The sequence below is a fragment of the Pan troglodytes genome, chromosome 2, assembly GCF_028858775.2.
Source record: "Pan troglodytes isolate AG18354 chromosome 2, NHGRI_mPanTro3-v2.0_pri, whole genome shotgun sequence".
Taxonomy (NCBI): Eukaryota; Metazoa; Chordata; class Mammalia; order Primates; family Hominidae; genus Pan; species Pan troglodytes.
This window is the reverse complement of record NC_086015.1, coordinates 53,324,911-53,341,863: the sequence shown is the minus strand read 5'-3', so window position 1 is coordinate 53,341,863 and position 16,953 is coordinate 53,324,911. Positions and strand designations below refer to the sequence as shown.

The following is a 16,953-nucleotide window of genomic DNA, read 5'->3' as shown; positions in this document are numbered from 1 at the left end:
AATTAGCCGGGTGTGGTGGCACACGCCTGTAATCCAAGCTTCTTGGGAGGCTGAGGCAGGAGAATCGCTTGAACCCAGGAGGCGGAGGTTGCAGTGAGCCGAGATTGCGCCATTGTATTCCAGCCTGGGCAACAAGAGTGAAACTCCGTTTCAAAAAAAAAAAAAAAAAATAGCTGTCCCGCCCCATGCTCCTTACTAGAGAAAATCCAAAATCCCCTCTTTGAAACTTGCTTATTGGCCAGGCACAGTGGCTCACACCTGTAATCACAACTCTGGGAGGCTGAGGGGGTAGTATTGCTTGAGGCCAGGAGTTTGAGGCCAGCCTGAGCATCATAGCGAGACCCTGTCTCAAAATGGAAAAGAAAATAAACCTTGTTTATTAATTCATCAAAATATTTATTGGGCATATATTATGTGACAGCACTGTAATAGTCATGGGCTGCAAGGAGTTAAAGTCCAGCTTCAAAGTTAGGAGGGCACAGTTCCCAAGACTGCCCTCATTTCCGAAACCAACTGCAAGTTTGCAGGTTTCCAAGACCACCCTTAGTTTTGGTAATTTGTTTAGAAGGAGTCACGGAATTTACTTAAAGTTATTATACTCATGATGATGGTTTACTGTAGTGAGAGGATGTAGACTAAAATCAGCCAAGGGAAGAGGCATATAGGGCAGAGGTCAGGAGGATCAAAATGTAGAGCTTCTGTTGTTTTCTACCTATGGAGTCAGTACATGGTACTTTCCTTTTTTTTTTTTTTTTTTTTTTTGAGACAGCATCTCTTTCTCTGTTGCCCAGGCTGGAGTGCAGTGGCGCAATCTTGACGCACTGCAACCTCCGCCTCCTGGGTTTAAGCAATTCTCATGCCTCAGCCTCCCGAGTAGCTGGGATTACAGGCACACACCACCACGCCTGGCTAATTTTTGTATTTTTAGTAGAGACAGGATTTCACCAGGTTGGCTAACCAGGCTGGTCTCAAACTCCTGACCTCAGGTGATCCACCCACCTCAGCCTCCCAAAGTGCTGGGATTACAGGCATGAGCCACCGTGCCTGGCCAGAACATGGTGATTTCCTGGCATTGATGTGTAATGATGCATATGGAATGCTGCGAACTATGGAAGCTCACGTGAGCTTCAGCGTCCAGAATTTTTACTGGGGCTTCATTATATAAATATGATTGACTGGCAGGGTGTGGTGGCTCACGCCTGTAATCCCAGCACTTTGGGAGGCCAAGGCGGGCGGATCATGAGGTCAAGAGTTTGACAACAGCTTGGCCAACATAGTGAAACCCCGTCTCCACTAAAAATACAAAAAATTAGCTGGGCATGGTGACGGGCGCCTGTAATCCCAGCTACTTGGGAGGCTGAGGCAGGAGAATCTCTTGATCCCGGGAGGCAGAGGTTGCAGTGAGCCAAGATCATGCCACTACACTCCAGCCTGGGTGACAGTGTGAGACTCTGTCTCAAAAAAATATATAATAAAGTATAAATATGATTGACTCATTACCTAGGTGAACTGATACCATGTGACCCAAAGCCCCCACCCTAAGTCACATTTTTGGTTTTTCTGGAGTGGCTAGCCCTTCTCACCCTAGGACTAGACTGTACAGTTCTGATCAGCCTCTTCTCCACCTCCAAAATTGTATTGTTAGGTTATCCAGTATGACCCAAGGCCCACCAGGCAAACAGACAGTCCTATCAGGCATAACATTCCAGGGGCAAATAGATTACCTCCCAGAAGCCAGGGGCAAAGCTAGACCTTCTGTTTGAGCAGAGCAAAATTCATTTTTTTTTTTCTTAGAGACAGGAACTCTCTCTGATGCCCAGGCTAGTGTGCAGTGGCATGATCATAGCTCACTGTAACCTTGAACTCCTGGGCTCAAGTGATCCTCCCACCTCAGCCTCCCAAATAGCTGGGACTACAAGTGTGTACCACCAGGCCTTGCTAATTGTTTTTTCTTTTTGTTTTGTATGTGTGTTTTTTGTTTGTTTGTTTGTTTTGTTTTGTGGAAACGGGGTCTCACTTATGATGCCCAGGCTGGTCTCAAACTCCTGGCCTTAAGCAGTCTTCCTACCTTGGCTTCCCAAAGTGTTGGGATTACAGATCTGAGCCACTGCACTTGGCCCAATATTCTTTACATAGGGACTCAGTGGTAAGCAAACCAGCAATGGTTTTTGTCCTCATAAAACTGATAATCTGGCTGGGCACAGTGGCTCACACCTGTTTCCCAGTGATTTGAGAGGTTCAAATGGGAGGATCACTTGAGCCCAGGAGTTTGAGACAAGCCTAGCTAACATAAGCAAGACCCTATCTCTAAAAATTAAAAAAAATTTTTTTTAAAGACTTACATGCTCACTTTTTTTTTTTTTTTTGAGACATAGTCCTGCTCTCTTGCCCAGTCTGGAGTGCAGTGGTGCAATCTTGGCTCACAGCAACCTCTGCCTCCCGGGTAGCTGGGATTACAGGCATGTGCCACTACGCCCAGCTAATTTTTTGTATTTTTAGTAGAATGGGGTTTCACCACGTTGACCAGGAAGGTCTTGAACTCCTGGCCTCAAGTGATCCACACTCCTTAGCCTCCCAGAGTGCTGGGATTACAGGTATGAACTACCACACCTGGCCTACAGTCTAACTTTGAATTTTTTTGTAGTGTGAGCAAAAACATAAAACATTTGTTAAAAGATTAGATAACCCTTGGGTTTTGAAATTATTTTCCGGCCGGGCGCGGTGGCTCCCAGCACTTTGCGAGGCCGAGGCAGGCGGATCACCTGAGGTCGGGAGTTCCAGACCAGGCTGACCAACATGGAGAAACCCCATCTCTACTAAAAATACAAAATTAGCTGGGCGTGGTGGCGCATGCCTGTAATCCCAGCTACTCGGGAGGCTGAGGCAGGAGAATCACTTGAACCCAGGAGGTAGAGGTTGCGGTGAGCTGAGATTGCGCCACTGCACTCCAGCCTGGGCAAAAAGAGCAAAACTCTGTCTCAAACAAAACAAAACAAAAAAATTATTCTCCTCTTGTGGTGAGGTGGAAGTAGCCTAGTACTGAAGAAGAGGTGTGATTTGGCTTCTCATGGGCAAGTTTTTCCAAGTCTTTGTACCCTCAATTTTCCTTAGCTATTATTGAGTGAGGATAATGATGAGTTTTATAGTTCTAAATGTAAATATTAGGGCAAAAAGGGTTAAAATTTCATGATTTAAGCTTCCATCTCATGATGCTAGGAAAAAGAACCCAAAGGAAGTAGAAGGAGAGAAATAATAGCGTTAAGAACAGAAACTAATGAAAAAGGCTGGGCGCGGTGGCTCACGCTTGTAACCCCAGCACTTTGGGAGGCCAAGGTGAGCGGATCATCTGAGGTCAGGAGTTTGAGACCAGCCTGGCCAACATGGTGAAACCCCATCTCTACTGAAAATACAAAAATTAGCTGGGTGTGGTGGCCGGCACCTGTGACGTCAGCTACTCAGGAGGCCGAGGCAGGAGAATCGCTTGAACTCAGGAGACAGAGGATGCAGTGAGCCAAGATCGCACCATTGCACTCCAGCCTGGACGACAAGATCGAAACTGTCTCAAAAAAAAAAAAAAAAACAAAACAAAACACCTTTTTCATTAAATAAGAATTATGCAATTATTCAGCTTTTTTCCTAAGGTAGTTTTTTTCAGAGACAAAGTCTTAGCCAATGCATATGCGGTCCTCTAAGACCACGTCCCTCCGAGATTAGCTGCAAGGGGTCCACCAGCTTGGCCTCCTTGAGGCTGTGCTTTACTGTCGTGAGCCTTCAGAGAATCTCCTGAGTGCCTCATTTTGTTGGCGTTGTCCCTCAGTGACCCTTTAGAACTTGATTTATCTTGTATCTCTGGTACTGTCTAGAAGGTGTGTAAAGCCCTCATCATGTTCTGTTTCAGTGTTTGAGCAACACTGCACCACTGACTGACTACTTTCTCAAAGATGAGTATGAAGCTGAAATCAACAGAGACAACCCTCTGGGGATGAAAGGGGAAATTGCAGAAGCCTATGCCGAACTCATTAAGCAGATGTGGTCTGGAAGGGACGCCCATGTGGCACCTCGCATGTTCAAAGTAGGTAGACATATATATATATGGGTTGGGTATCCCTGTATATAGATGCCTGGGACCAGAAATGTTTCGGGACTTCAGGTTTTTTAGGATTTTTTTTTACGATATTTACATTATGCTTACTAGTTCAGCATCCCCATTCCAAAATCTAAAATGTTTCAGTGAGCATTTCCTTTGAATATCATGTCAGTGTTAGGTTATGGATCTTTAAGCATTTGGATTTCAGATTTTTGGATAAGGGATACTCTCCTGTACTTCCTTTTTCCCACTTTGGGGAGAGTGGTTTAGTGTTGTTATGAGGCATTCCTTTCGTTGCATTTTGGGATTAAGATGGGATCTGGGCCAGGCGCTGTGGCTCACGCCTGTAATCTCAGCACTTTGGGAGGCTGAGGCGGGTGGATCATGAGGTCAAGAGATTGAGACCATCCTGGCCAACATGGTGAAGCCCCATCTCTACTAAAAATACAAAAAGTAGCTGGGCATGGTGGCACGCGCCTGTAGTCCCAGCTACTTGGGAGGCTGAGGCAGGAGAATCACTTGAACCTGGGGGGTGGAGGTTGCAGTGAGCCGAGATCGTGCCACTGCACTCCAGCCTGGTGACAGAGCGAGACTCTGTCTCCACAAAAAAAAAGATGTGATCTGATGACCGGTTGCGATGGCTCACGCCTGTAATCTCAGCACTTTGGGAGGCCAAGGTGGGCAGATCACCTGAGGTGAGGAGTTCAAGACCAGCCTGGCCAACATGGTGAAACCCCCTTTCTACTAAAATACAAAAATTAGCTGGATATGGTGGTGCACACCTGTAATCCCAGCTACGCAGGAGGCTGAGGCAGGAGAATTGCTTGAACCCGGGAGATGGAGGTTGCTTAAACCCCGGAGATGGAGGTTGCAGTGAGCCAAGATCGCGCCACTGCATTCCAGCCTGCGTGACAGAGCGAGACTCCATCTCAAAAAAAAAAAAAAAAAAAAAAAGATGGTTTCTGAGACTAAAAGCACCACATTGTCAAGCCCTTTTTTCTGTCATTCAGTCATTTAGCACACCCCTAAGTGTCCTCAGTGCCCACCTCTGGGTTGGGGATGTCCCAGAAGTTATTTGTAAGCTGCCTCCTCAGAATGCTGTATTCTGTGGTGGCAGTATTTAAATAAATGGTCAGTTTCCTAAGCCGGACTACAAAAATTCAGTTTCTTGGAAGGCCGAGGTGGGAGGATCCCTTGAGCCCAGGAGTTTGAGACCAGCCTGGAAAACATAGTGAGACTCTGTTTTTGTTTTGTTTTGTTTGAGACAGAGTCTCACTCTCTTGCCCAGTTTGGAGTGCAGTGGCATGATCTTGGCTCACTGCAGCCTACACCTCCCGGGTGCAGGCAATTCTCATGCCTCAGCCTCCGGAGTAGCTAAGACTACAGGTGTGCGCCACCATGCCTGGCTAATTTTAGTATTTTTAGTAGAGACGGGGTTTCGCCATGTTGGCCAGGCTGGTCTCAAACTCCTAATCTCAGGTGATTTGCCTGCCTTAGCCTCCCAAAGTGCTGGGATTATAGGCATGAGCCACTGTGCCCAACCAAATCTCTGTTTCTTTAAAAACAACAAAAAAGTTGGCCAGGCGCGGTGGCTCATGCCTGTAATCCCAGCACTTTGGGAGGCCAAGGCGGGCGGATCACAAGGTCAGGAGATCGAGACCATCCTGGCTAACATGGTGAAACCCCGTCTCTACTAAAAATACATTAAAAAAAAAAAATTAGCTAGGTGTGATGGCAGGCGCCTGTAGTCCCAGCTACTCGGGAGGCTGGGGAAGGAGAATGGCGTGAACCCGGGAGGCAGAGCTTGCAGTGAGCCGAGATTGCGCCTCTGCACTCCAGCCTGGGTGACAGAACGAGACTCTGTCTCAAAGAAAAAACAACAACAAAAACAAAAAAGTCCAGGCGTGGTGGCTCATTCCTGTAATCCCAGCACTTTGGGAGGCTGAGGCGGGCAGATCACGAGGTCAGGAGTTCGAGATCAGCCTGACCAACATAGTGAAACCCCGTCTCTACTAAAAATACAAAAATTAGCCAGGCGTGGTGGTGCGCACCTGTAATTCCAGCTACTCAGGATGCTGAGGCAGGAGAGTTGCTTGAACCTGGGAGGTGGAGGGTGCAGTGAGCCGAGATCACGCCACTGCACTCCAGCCTGAGTGACAGACAACAACAACAACAAAATTAGCTGGACGTGGTGATGTACCTGTAGTCCCAGCTACCAGGGAAGCTGAGGTGGGAGAATTACTTAAGCCTGGGAGGTCAAGGCTGCAGTGAGCTGTGATTGTGCCACTGTACCCAGCCTTGGCAACAGAGACCCTGTCTCTAAAAAAAATGAAAATTCAGTTTAACTTCTAGTATCATCTGAAGGCTGTTTCCAGGTTCTCTGAGCCTGGATTCTACAGGCTTCGTGGTTTGAGTTGGGACCCCCTAAGTCAGGAATTGGGCTCACATTCTTGGAAGGTGATGTGAGGGGCAGTTATCACTGGGGTCCCTCAGCCAGGAAGGTTTAAGGAGAAGACATGGATACACTCGGAGCAACTTGGGCTTTCCATTGCCCCAAATGCTTTTTCCTGCTGAGGTGGAGGTGCTTTGCTCCCTCCCGCTCAGCAGATTTAAGCTGAAATCTGAAAGATCCTATTTAGCCTGTACCACTGGGATTCATGGAGCTTCATGAAGCATATGATAAGAAAAGACATGCATATTTATGATTCAGAGAGGAAAAAAAATAGCACCTTAGCTCAGTGAGAAAACTAAAATCTCAGGTGGTTTGTTGAAATTGAAAACTAATTATCTTTCATCCCCTTGGTCACATGAATCCCTGGGAAATATATAAATGACTGTTGACATACTAAGTCACAAAGAAACTAGAATTGGGTGGCAACGGCTGGGTGCGGTGCCTCACACCTGTAATCCCAGCACATGGGGAGGCCAAGGTGGGTGGATCACTTGAGGTCAGGAGTTCGAGACCAGCCTGGCCAATATTGTGAAACCCCATCTCTACTAAAAATACAAAAATTAGCCAGGCGTGGTGGCACATGCCTGTAATCCCAGCAACTCGGGAGGCCAAGGCATGAGAATTGTTTGAACCTGGGAGGCGGAGGTTGCAGTGAGCTGAGATTGCGCCACTGCACTCCAGCCTGGCAACAGAGTGAGACCCTATCCCAGAAAAAAAAAAAAAAAGAATTGGGTGGCAACACACTGTGCTGAAGCTAATGTAAATAAACAACTGGAAGGTAGTGTTTAGGGGTATTAGGGAAGTGTGGAGCTTCCTCAGTGATGGATGTGTTATATATCTGCACTGTGTTTTGGTAGCTACCAGCTCAAGCACCTCTGAGCACTTGAGATGTGGTTCATTTGACCGAGGAACTGAATTTTTAATGGTTTTTAATTGTAATTAATGTAAATTTCAATTGCCATATGTGGCTAGTGGCTATGGTATTAGAGAACAGGTGTAGAACAGTGGTTCTCCATTTTTTTTTTTTTTTTGAGACAGCCTTGCTGTCAAGTATGAACCAAAATTGGGACTCAAGTATGAACTCTAGTGTTCATACAGAGGCACTCAAATCATCAAACCATTTGGTTAATTTCTGTCGCCCAGGCTGGAGCGTACTGGCACAATTTAGGCTCACTGCAGCCTCCGCCTCCTGGGTTCAAGTGATTCTCCTGCCTCAGCCTCCTGCGTAGCTGGGATTACAGGTGTGCACCACCATGCCCAGCTAATTTTTGTATTTTTAGTAGAGACGGGGTTTCACCATGTTGGCCAGGCTGGTCTTGAACTCCCAACCTCAGGTGATCTGCCTGCCTCAGCCTTCCAAAATTCTGAGATCATAGGCATGAGCCACCGTGCCTGGCTGGTTCTCCATAGGATGCATCACAATCTCTGGGAGTGCTTAATACAACACAGACTGCTAGACCCATCCCCAGAGTTTCTGATTGAATAGGTTTGGTGTGGTGTGGGGCCTGAGAATGTGCTTTTCTACTAAGCTCCCAGGTGATACTAATGCTGCGACTGGGGACCATACTCTCAGAATAACTGGTGGAGAGTATTACTGGACAGACAGTATTTAGGGACCTGAGGGCTGTTATGTACAGGAGGATTCCTCCAGCTGATGAAAGTATTGTTTGTAATGTCCTTATGGAGTTTAAGACTCTGAACCAAAGAAGGACATGTTGGAGAGGGATTCATGTCAGTACTTGGGTGTGGTTACTCAGGGTACTCCACCCTTCCTCCTTAGGACTTAGGGCAGTGGCCCAGGTTCCAGGTTCATCCTCCTGGCTCTCTGATCTAGGCCTTCTCTCTGGTGGGAACCACTGGTCTCCTGTAGGCTCTTCAGGAGTTAATTGGACTACTCAACCAAGTGTTCTCTCTCACTGCCCCAGCTAACTCCTCAGAGCTATTTTTGATGGCAATTCTTTTTTGATTTAACTAGTTCTTTACGTATTATGCCTTCTGATGCAGTTGCTTTTGTTGTAGACTCAAGTGGGACGTTTTGCTCCTCAATTTTCTGGCTACCAGCAACAAGATTCTCAGGAGCTGCTGGCCTTTCTTCTAGATGGATTGCATGAAGATCTGAACCGGGTAAAGAAAAAGCCCTACTTGGAGCTGAAGGATGCCAATGGGCGGCCAGATGCGGTATGCCATTAATGATGTCTGAATGATAATATGCCAAAGAAGCTGCCTCCTATTGAGAGTGCAGGGATATTCTTCTGGTCTTTGAGTGTTGTTGCCAGGGCCCTGGTTGCTTCTCACTGTAGCTAGTTATAGGGATATGGTCTCTGGTCAGAAAGGGGCTAACTGTAGTTACTGCTTTTTTTTTTTTTTTTTTTTAAATAGAGACAGAAACTTGCTGTGTTGTCTAGGCTGGTCTCCAGCTCCTGAGCTCAAGCAGTCTTCTCACCTCAGCCTCCCAAAGTGCTGGGATTACAACAGGCGTGAGGCACTGTACCCTAGTTACTCCTAATGCTTCCTCTTGGGCTTTTTCAAATTAGAGTGAGCTTGTTTGATATTTCACTGGTGAACTAGGGACTAAGAACACTCTGAAAACTGTAAAGTACCTATAGTGAGGACCCCTAAGATTGTTATTACTCACAATAAAATCCATCCATGATTACTTAATTTGTTATTAGTATCATTAGGACATTTATACCTTTTGCCTTGATTATCTGATCAGTGCAAGAGGATTTTAGTATTTCAGCTACCCTATCACATTGGGATAATCAATATGAATGCTTTAAAGTAAAATTTAGATCTTCTTAGAAAAACTATGAGTTAGCTGAGCTGTAGTATAGATAAAAACTTTATTTTTAAAATTTATTTATTTATTTTTTTTGAGATGGAGTCTCACTCTGTTGCCCAGGCTGGAGTGCAATGACGCGATCTTGGCTCACTGCAACCTCCACCTCCTGGGTTCAAGCGATTCTCCTGTCTCAGCCTCTCAAGTAGCTGGCACTACAGCCACGTGCCACCACGCCCAGCAAATTTTTGTATTTTTAGTAGAGAAGGGGTTTCACCATGTTGGCCAGGCTGATCTTGAACTCCTGACCTCAGGTGATCCGCCTGCTTCGGCCTCCCAAAGTGCTGGGATTTCAGGCGTCAGCCACCGTGCCCCGCCAAAAACCTTACTTTAGATCACTGGAAACATATAGGGGGGCTTTCCTTGCCCTGGCCATGTGTCTGTACCCATAGTGTTCTCTGGGCTTCTGTTTCCTATCAGGACACACAGAACCCTAGTTTCCAATAGGTCCTATGTTGCCAACCTTATTAAGTGTGAGGATTAGGGCGAGGCGCAGTGGCTTACCCCTGCGGTTCCAGCACTTTGGAGGCTGAGGTGAGAGCATCACTTGAGGCCAGGAGCTCTAGAACTGTCTGGTCAACATAGTAAGACCCCTATCCCTACCAAACCGAAAAAAATTAGCCAGGCGTGGTGATGCATGCCTATAGTCCTGGCTACTTGGGAGTCTGAGGCAGGAAGATCGCTTTGAGTCCGGGAGGTTGAGGCTGTAGTGAACCATGATCACGCCAGCCTGAGCGACAGAGCAAGACCATGTCTCAATCAATCAATATAATATATATTTGAAATATGTATATATATAAACATATATGTGAAATATATATATGTGTGTTGGGGTGGGGATTGGGCGTAGAGCTGGCATGTGGTATGAGTATGATACACTAAGAGTAGTCCTGGCCTTGCTTTGTCCTGGATCAAGCTCTTGGCTGTACAGATTGCCACCTGATTCATCTCCAGGTTTGCTGTGAGTCATTCTGGATGCAGGGGCAAGGGGCTGAGAGGTGTTGAGAATGTCCTGTTTATCCATTTCACGCAGGTGGTGGCAAAGGAAGCCTGGGAGAATCACAGGTTGAGGAATGATTCTGTGATTGTGGATACTTTCCATGGCCTCTTCAAATCTACTTTGGTTTGCCCAGAATGTGCTAAGGTTTCTGTGACCTTTGACCCATTTTGCTATCTAACGCTGCCACTGCCCTTGAAGAAAGATCGAGTTATGGAGGTTTTCCTGGTTCCTGCTGACCCTCACTGCAGACCTACTCAGGTGACAGAATCCACACCCTTATGGCACCCCTCACTGCAAGTGGTCTCCAGATCCCAGTGGGACTGCTCCTATCTGCTGCATTGGCTGCCTCTGAGTCCCCTTGGTACTTGCCTGGGTATGGGCCCTTGGCCTCCATCAGACCTTTGTCTAATCCCATATCATTTAAGGCCTATTGTGAAGGTCTTTGCAGCTTCTCTGCTTCTCTGTCACTTTTTTTTTTTTTTTTGAGACAGAGTCGCTCTGTTGCCCATGCTGGAGTGCAGTGGCACGGTCTCAGCTCACTGTAACATCTTCCTCCCAGGTTCAAGCGATTCTCCTACCTCAGCCACTCAGTAGCCAGGATTACAGGCGTGTACCACCACGCTCAGCTAATTTTTGTATTTTTAGTAGAGACATAGTAGAGACAGGATGTTACCTTGTTGGCCAGAACTCCTGACCTCAAGTAATCTGCCCATCTTGGCCTCCCAAAGTGTTGGGATTACAGGCGTGAGCCACCGCACCCGGCCTCTCTCACTTTTTTGGCCACACTTCATTCACGCGACTAAAGTAACCTGATCTACTAAGTGGTTCTTGAATCTGAATGTTGGGGAACCAGAAGCAGGGTTCTTTTCGTACTCAGATATACCCTCACATAACCTAGGACAGCCTGTACAGAAGATTAGGCCAGATGAGAGGTGTGAGCAGCAGGTCTTAGTGTCTTACCCTGCTGATGGCTCACTGAGTAATTGTATTGCTTAGCCTTCTGGTTTTGGTTTCTTTGTCTCTAAAGAAAGTTGAGGGCCGGGCGCGGTGGCTCACGCCTGTAATCCCAGCACTTTGGGAGGCCGAGGCGGGCGGATCACGAGGTCAGGAGATCGAGACCATCCTGGCTAACACGGTGAAACCCCGTCTCTACTAAAAATACAAAAAATTAGCCAGGCATGGTGGCGGGCGCCTGTAGTCCCAGCTACTCGGGCAGCTGAGGCAGGAGAATGGCGTGAACCCGGGAGGCGGAGCTTGCAGTGAGCCAAGATTGCGCCACTGCACTCCAGCCTGGGCGACAGAGCGAGACTCCGTCTCAAAAAAAAAAAAAAAAAAAAAAAAAAGTTGAGGCAGGCTGGGCACGGTGGCTTACCCCTGTAATCCCAGCACTTCAGGAGGCCGAGGCGGGCAGATCACGAGGTCAGGAGTTCGAGACCACCCTGACCAACATGGTGAAACCCTGTCTCTACTAAAAATACAAAAATTTTCCAGGCGTGGTGGTGCGCGCCTGTAATCCCAGCTACTCAGGAGGCTGAGGCAGGAGAATCGCTTGAACCCGGGAGGTGGAGGTTGCAGTGAGCCAAGATCGCGTCACTGCACTCCAGCTTGTGTGACAGAGCAAGACTCTGTCTCAGAAAAAAAAAGAAAAAAGAAAAAAAAGAAAGTTGAGGCCGGGCTTGGTGGCCAACACCTGTAATCCCAGCACTTTGGGATGCTGAGGCAGGAGGATTGCTCGAGGCCAGGAGTTTGAGACCCTGTCTCTACAAAAAATAAAAATAAAATAAAAAGGTAGGACCAGATGGCAATTTGAATTTGTATAATTTCAGCAGTTCTTTAGAAAGTACTCTAAAGAATTAAGAATAAAATGAAGCAATGTTTGGAAGAGAAAGAGATGGCCTAGCCCCCATGCTGCTGCCTGTGTATTGAGGAGGATGCTGACATAGAGGTCCTGCTTATTTGCTCTGCTTCTGACTCATCTGTACCCTGACCTCACCATACATTGTTTCTAGAAGGGCTCCTCTGCCCCTAGTGATGCCTGCTTCTCCTAATTCATTTTGCACCCTTTGTGGGGCACCCCTGTGACCTTGACCATCTCTGTCTTGCAGTACCGTGTGACTGTGCCGCTGATGGGGGCTGTGTCCGACCTGTGCGAGGCTCTCTCCAGGCTGTCTGGCATTGCTGCAGAAAATGTAAGATGGGGTGATCAGTGGCACTCGGTCTATTTGGGATACTTCATAGCATTTGGAGTTTACTTTCAACCTTGAAGCCACTTTTTGGGGTTGTTGTTATTGCCAGCACAAATGTGATTATTTGTGTGTGTCTGGATGCCTCACTCACTATGCACATTGTGACTGAGACTGTCCCTTCCAGCTCCAGGAAACACTATCTTTCCTTCATTGGGTTCACACTAGCCGTGGTCAAAGGACCAGGAGTAGGGCTCTGCTGTCAGATCTGTGCACTGAGGGTGGCATAGAGACTGCAGACTATGGAATACTCCAGAGGCTCTGGACAACTGCTGGTTTCTGGTTAGCACCACACTCCTCGCCCTTCCTGCCAGTCGAGGGCAGATGCTACCAGCATGTTCAATTCTGATGGCAGCCATGCTGCTCCCCCTCGGGCCTTGGCCCTCAGCTCTCTGGGGCTGTTTGTGTGGTGGTTTCTCTAGAGGCAACACTTGAGTATGGGTATTTTTTTTTTCATTTGTTTCTGGGTTTTAAGCAGTTAGTAGGGGCACTCTTAGCCATTCTGTGGTCTTTCTGTTACTGTTCATTCTTAGATGGTGGTCGCAGATGTGTATAATCACCGATTCCACAAAATTTTCCAAATGGATGAAGGTTTAAACCACATCATGCCTCGGGATGACATTTTCGTGTGAGTACTCAGCAGTTTCTGCTGCAGGTCAGGTCAGAGGACACATTCTAGAGACTTTGCTGCATTCATATCTCCAGAACAAAAATGTGGGCAGTCATTGCTCATGTGGATTGGCCCTGACCCCTGGGTGCAAGAGATGGGTATTGAGGGCATCGTGGGCAGCCATCAGTGCTCAACCCCTCCTTCCCTGCAGAGCTAAACATTCTGATAACTCTCCTCAGCACAGCCACAGCCTTTTTTCAACAGTTTTGCCTATGAAGAAGGCCAAATCACTGCTCCTACAGATGGTCCTACCATCAGAGATGCCTTTCTTAAGAGGAATCCCAGCTGTGTGATGGGAAGATGGTAGTAGGGGTGTGGTACAGAAGGATCTTGTCCTTTCTCTGCCACAGGCTGTAGCTTCTCAGCGAGTACCATGATACTACCATCCCCAATGCAGAAATGACAGGGAGGGCTGATTTAAACAGCTGTTTTCAGCTCAAACATTCTGTAAGCTCTGAGACTGAGTTTCTTCATCTCTGTGAGGACAATACAAAGGTCTCCTCTGCCTTCCCACATGCTGCTTCATGGCTGCTCTGTGTAATTGTGTGTGTGTCCCTCTTCCAGGCACAGTGGTGTAATAACTTGCCGGCTGCTCCCATACATGAACTTGCCTGCTGCTCCCAGGCAGCCACTTGCCCAGGAAGTATGGAGCACAGCCGTACTGTCCCTCCCTCTTTACCTCTCACTCAGGAACTTGCCTCTGCTGAGAAAGGATTTTAGGATTTTGTTTTGGTTTTTGTTTTTGGCTGAGGAATTCAGTATGTAAAGGAGATAGTTCCTTCCCTTTACATTTTTGGGCCTATGACTTCTAGATCTCTCTAAAAGGAATAGTTCCTAGCCACACCCAAGATCTATTTCTGTTCTCACTTGCACAGACACAGCCAAGAGCTGACACTGTGCCAAGGGCTAGAACATGGGAAAGTCCACTTTCACAGCCATTTATAACCCCAAGCCCTTAACATGGTCTCTGTAAATTCCAGAAAGTAGTGTTTTCACACACCTGAGCTGAAAGGAACTGGAGGATTACCCTGTGGGGAGCTTAGCAGACCACCAACAAAGGAATTTTCAGAGGGCCTACGGGCCAACCATTGGAAAAACAAATTCTTTTATAGATGAATTTGAATTGACAATTGTTTTATGAAAGCAATAGTAGCATCTGGTATTTTTATTTTATTTTATTTTATTTTTTTAGACGGAGTCTCGCTCTGTCTCCCAGGCAGGAGTGCAGTGGCGCAATCTCGGCTCACTGCAAGCTCTGCCTCCCAGGTTCACGCCATTTTTCTGCCTCAGCCTCCCGAGTAGCTGGGACTACAGGCACCCGCCACCACGCCTGGCTCATTTTTGGTATTTTTAGTAGAGCCAGGGCTTCACCATGTTAGCCAGGATGGTCTCAATCTCCTGACCTCGTGATCCACCCGCCTTGGCCTCCCAAAGTGCTGGGATTACAGGCGTGAGCCACTGTGCTCGGCCAGCATCTGGTATTTTTTATTTTTTATTTATTTATGTTTTTGAGATAGAGTCTTGCTGTGTCACCCAGGCTGGAGTACAATGGCGTGATCGTGGCTCACTGCAAGCTCCGCCTCCCGGGTTCATGCCATTCTGCCTCAGCCTCCTGAGTAGCTGGGACTACAGGCGCGTGCCACCACGCCTGGCCAATTTTTTGTATTTTAAGTAGAGATGGGGTTTCACTGTGTTAGTTAGGGTGGTCTCGATCTCCTGACCTCGTGATCCGTCCCCCTCGGCCTCCCAAAGTGCTGGGATTACAGGTGTGAGCCACTGTGCCCGGCCTGCATCTGCTACTTTTTAATGTGTTGTACACTGTGCTACTAAATTATTTAATTCTTACCACACCTTTTAAAGTGGGTAATCCCATTGTCCACCGAATAAATAGACTAAGAAGTTAGGTGCTTATTACTAGCAGCCAGAAAATGGCAATGTGGACCTGGAACCTGGGGCAGGTGCACTCCAAGGCCTGGTTCTTTACCACTATGCTGGACCACAGTATTTACTCGAGAGCACACCTTGGACATTTTTATGTATTCTTAGAAATTCCTCCTTCATAAACTTCAGTCAGGACTGTTTGCTAGGCATTTGGGGAGGGGTGTGTGTCTGTCTGTGTGTGTGTGTGTGCGCGCGCGCGCACGCGTGCGTATGTTTAGTTTCAAAATTTGAATCAGTAAGTTTGTGTCTCCCCCTATAGGAAGAGGGAAAGACTACAGTCGGTTGCCAGCAATTTTGGTAACATCTGTTCCAGGATAAAACATCTATAAATCTCCTCAATCCCATGTATTCACTAAGTAAGACATATTTTTCAAAATCATTGATTTGTATCTAGCAGTTTCTTTGGTTATCTCTGATGTTTTTCAGAATTAGATATGATTCTTTTACTTCAGTGTTTTTGAACAAAGATGACAATTACTTTTATAAATTTGCTTGCTCATTTGGAAAAAAAGAGTTTGGCTAATATCCTAGGTGTACATCTTTGTACAATATTTGGTCTTATTAAAGGGCAGGGCACTCAATGCCTTTTTTTTTTTTTTTTTTTTGAGATGGAGTCTCGCTCTGTTGCCCAGTCTGGAGTGCAGTGGCAAGATCTTGACTCACTACAAGCTCCACCTCCTAGGTTCACACCATTCTCCTGCCTCAGCCTCCCGAGTAGCTGGGACTGCAGGTGCCCACCACCATGCCCGGCTAATTGTTTGTATTTTTAGAAGAGATGGGGTTTCACCGTGTTAGCCAGGATGGTCTCAATCTCCTGACCTCGTGATCCGCCCGCCTTGGCCTCCCAAAGTGCTGGGATTACAGGCATGAGCCACCGCGCCCAGCCAACTCAATACATTTTTTAAAGATGAGCTCTTTGATGACAAAAGATGAACTTGGTGGCTGGACCCAGCTGTGTGCCTTTGTGTTCAGAGTGATGATCTGAATGATGGCTGTTATCTGTGTTGGGTCCCAGTTGAAGGACCACAGAGTTTGAGGCCGTGGTTGGAAGAAGGAGTATCACGGTTAGCCCTCAGCCCCAGGTTGTATAGATTCACATTGTGCTGACAATGGTCCTTCTTTGGATTCCTGACTCAACCTCTAGAAACGTCTTGGCAATAGTTATAGCCACCTTTTCTACTCAAATATGCTCTGTCCCAGTAATCATAGCCCTGGCCACCACATAGCTTCAGCTCAGATCTCTGTTGTTCACAAGGACCTACTGCTAAAAGTGCCCTCTTGTGTGATTGACGCAGGTACGAGGTCTGCAGCACTTCCGTGGATGGCTCGGAATGTGTCACGCTTCCAGTCTACTTCAGGGAGAGGAAGTCCAGGCCATCAAGCACTTCCTCCGCATCAGCGCTATATGGGCAGCCACTATTGCTTTCTGTCCCCAAGCACAAGTTAACCCTTGAGTCTTTGTACCAGGCTGTTTGTGATCGTATCAGGTTGGTGGCAGGAATGTGATTTGGTTGTTATCTGAGATGAAGATATACCCAGTAATAGTAGTGGCAACTCCTGCCAAGTGGCTGTGTTGATCCTATATGCTCACCTCTGTAAGAAATGCATTTGCCGGGTGCAGTGGCTCATGCCTGTACTCCCAGCACTTTGGAAGGCCAAGGCGGGCAGATCACCTGAGGTCAGGAGTTTGAGACCAGCCTGGCCAAGATGGTGAAATCCCA

The 16,953-nt window shown here is 47.1% G+C and overlaps 1 protein-coding gene across 11 annotated transcripts in view; it reads left to right on the top strand.

The window, feature by feature from the left end:
- Window positions 1-16,953, top strand: part of USP4 (ubiquitin specific peptidase 4) — a 64,170-nt gene that overhangs the window by 30,865 nt on the left and 16,352 nt on the right. For 7 of the 11 annotated variants that reach the window (XM_001163445.8, XM_001163407.8, XM_009445491.5 and 4 more), the window contains 6 exons: window positions 3,899-4,072; window positions 8,559-8,717; window positions 10,412-10,636; window positions 12,484-12,567; window positions 13,155-13,249; window positions 16,528-16,719. In XM_001163445.8, coding sequence (XP_001163445.1) covers window positions 3,899-4,072; window positions 8,559-8,717; window positions 10,412-10,636; window positions 12,484-12,567; window positions 13,155-13,249; window positions 16,528-16,719 — 929 coding nt within the window. The remainder of the gene's footprint in view (window positions 1-3,898; window positions 4,073-8,558; window positions 8,718-10,411; window positions 10,637-12,483; window positions 12,568-13,154; window positions 13,250-16,527; window positions 16,720-16,953) is intronic. The other 4 variants (XM_063806778.1, XM_054681868.2, XM_063806777.1 and 1 more) reach the window with 1 other exon arrangement.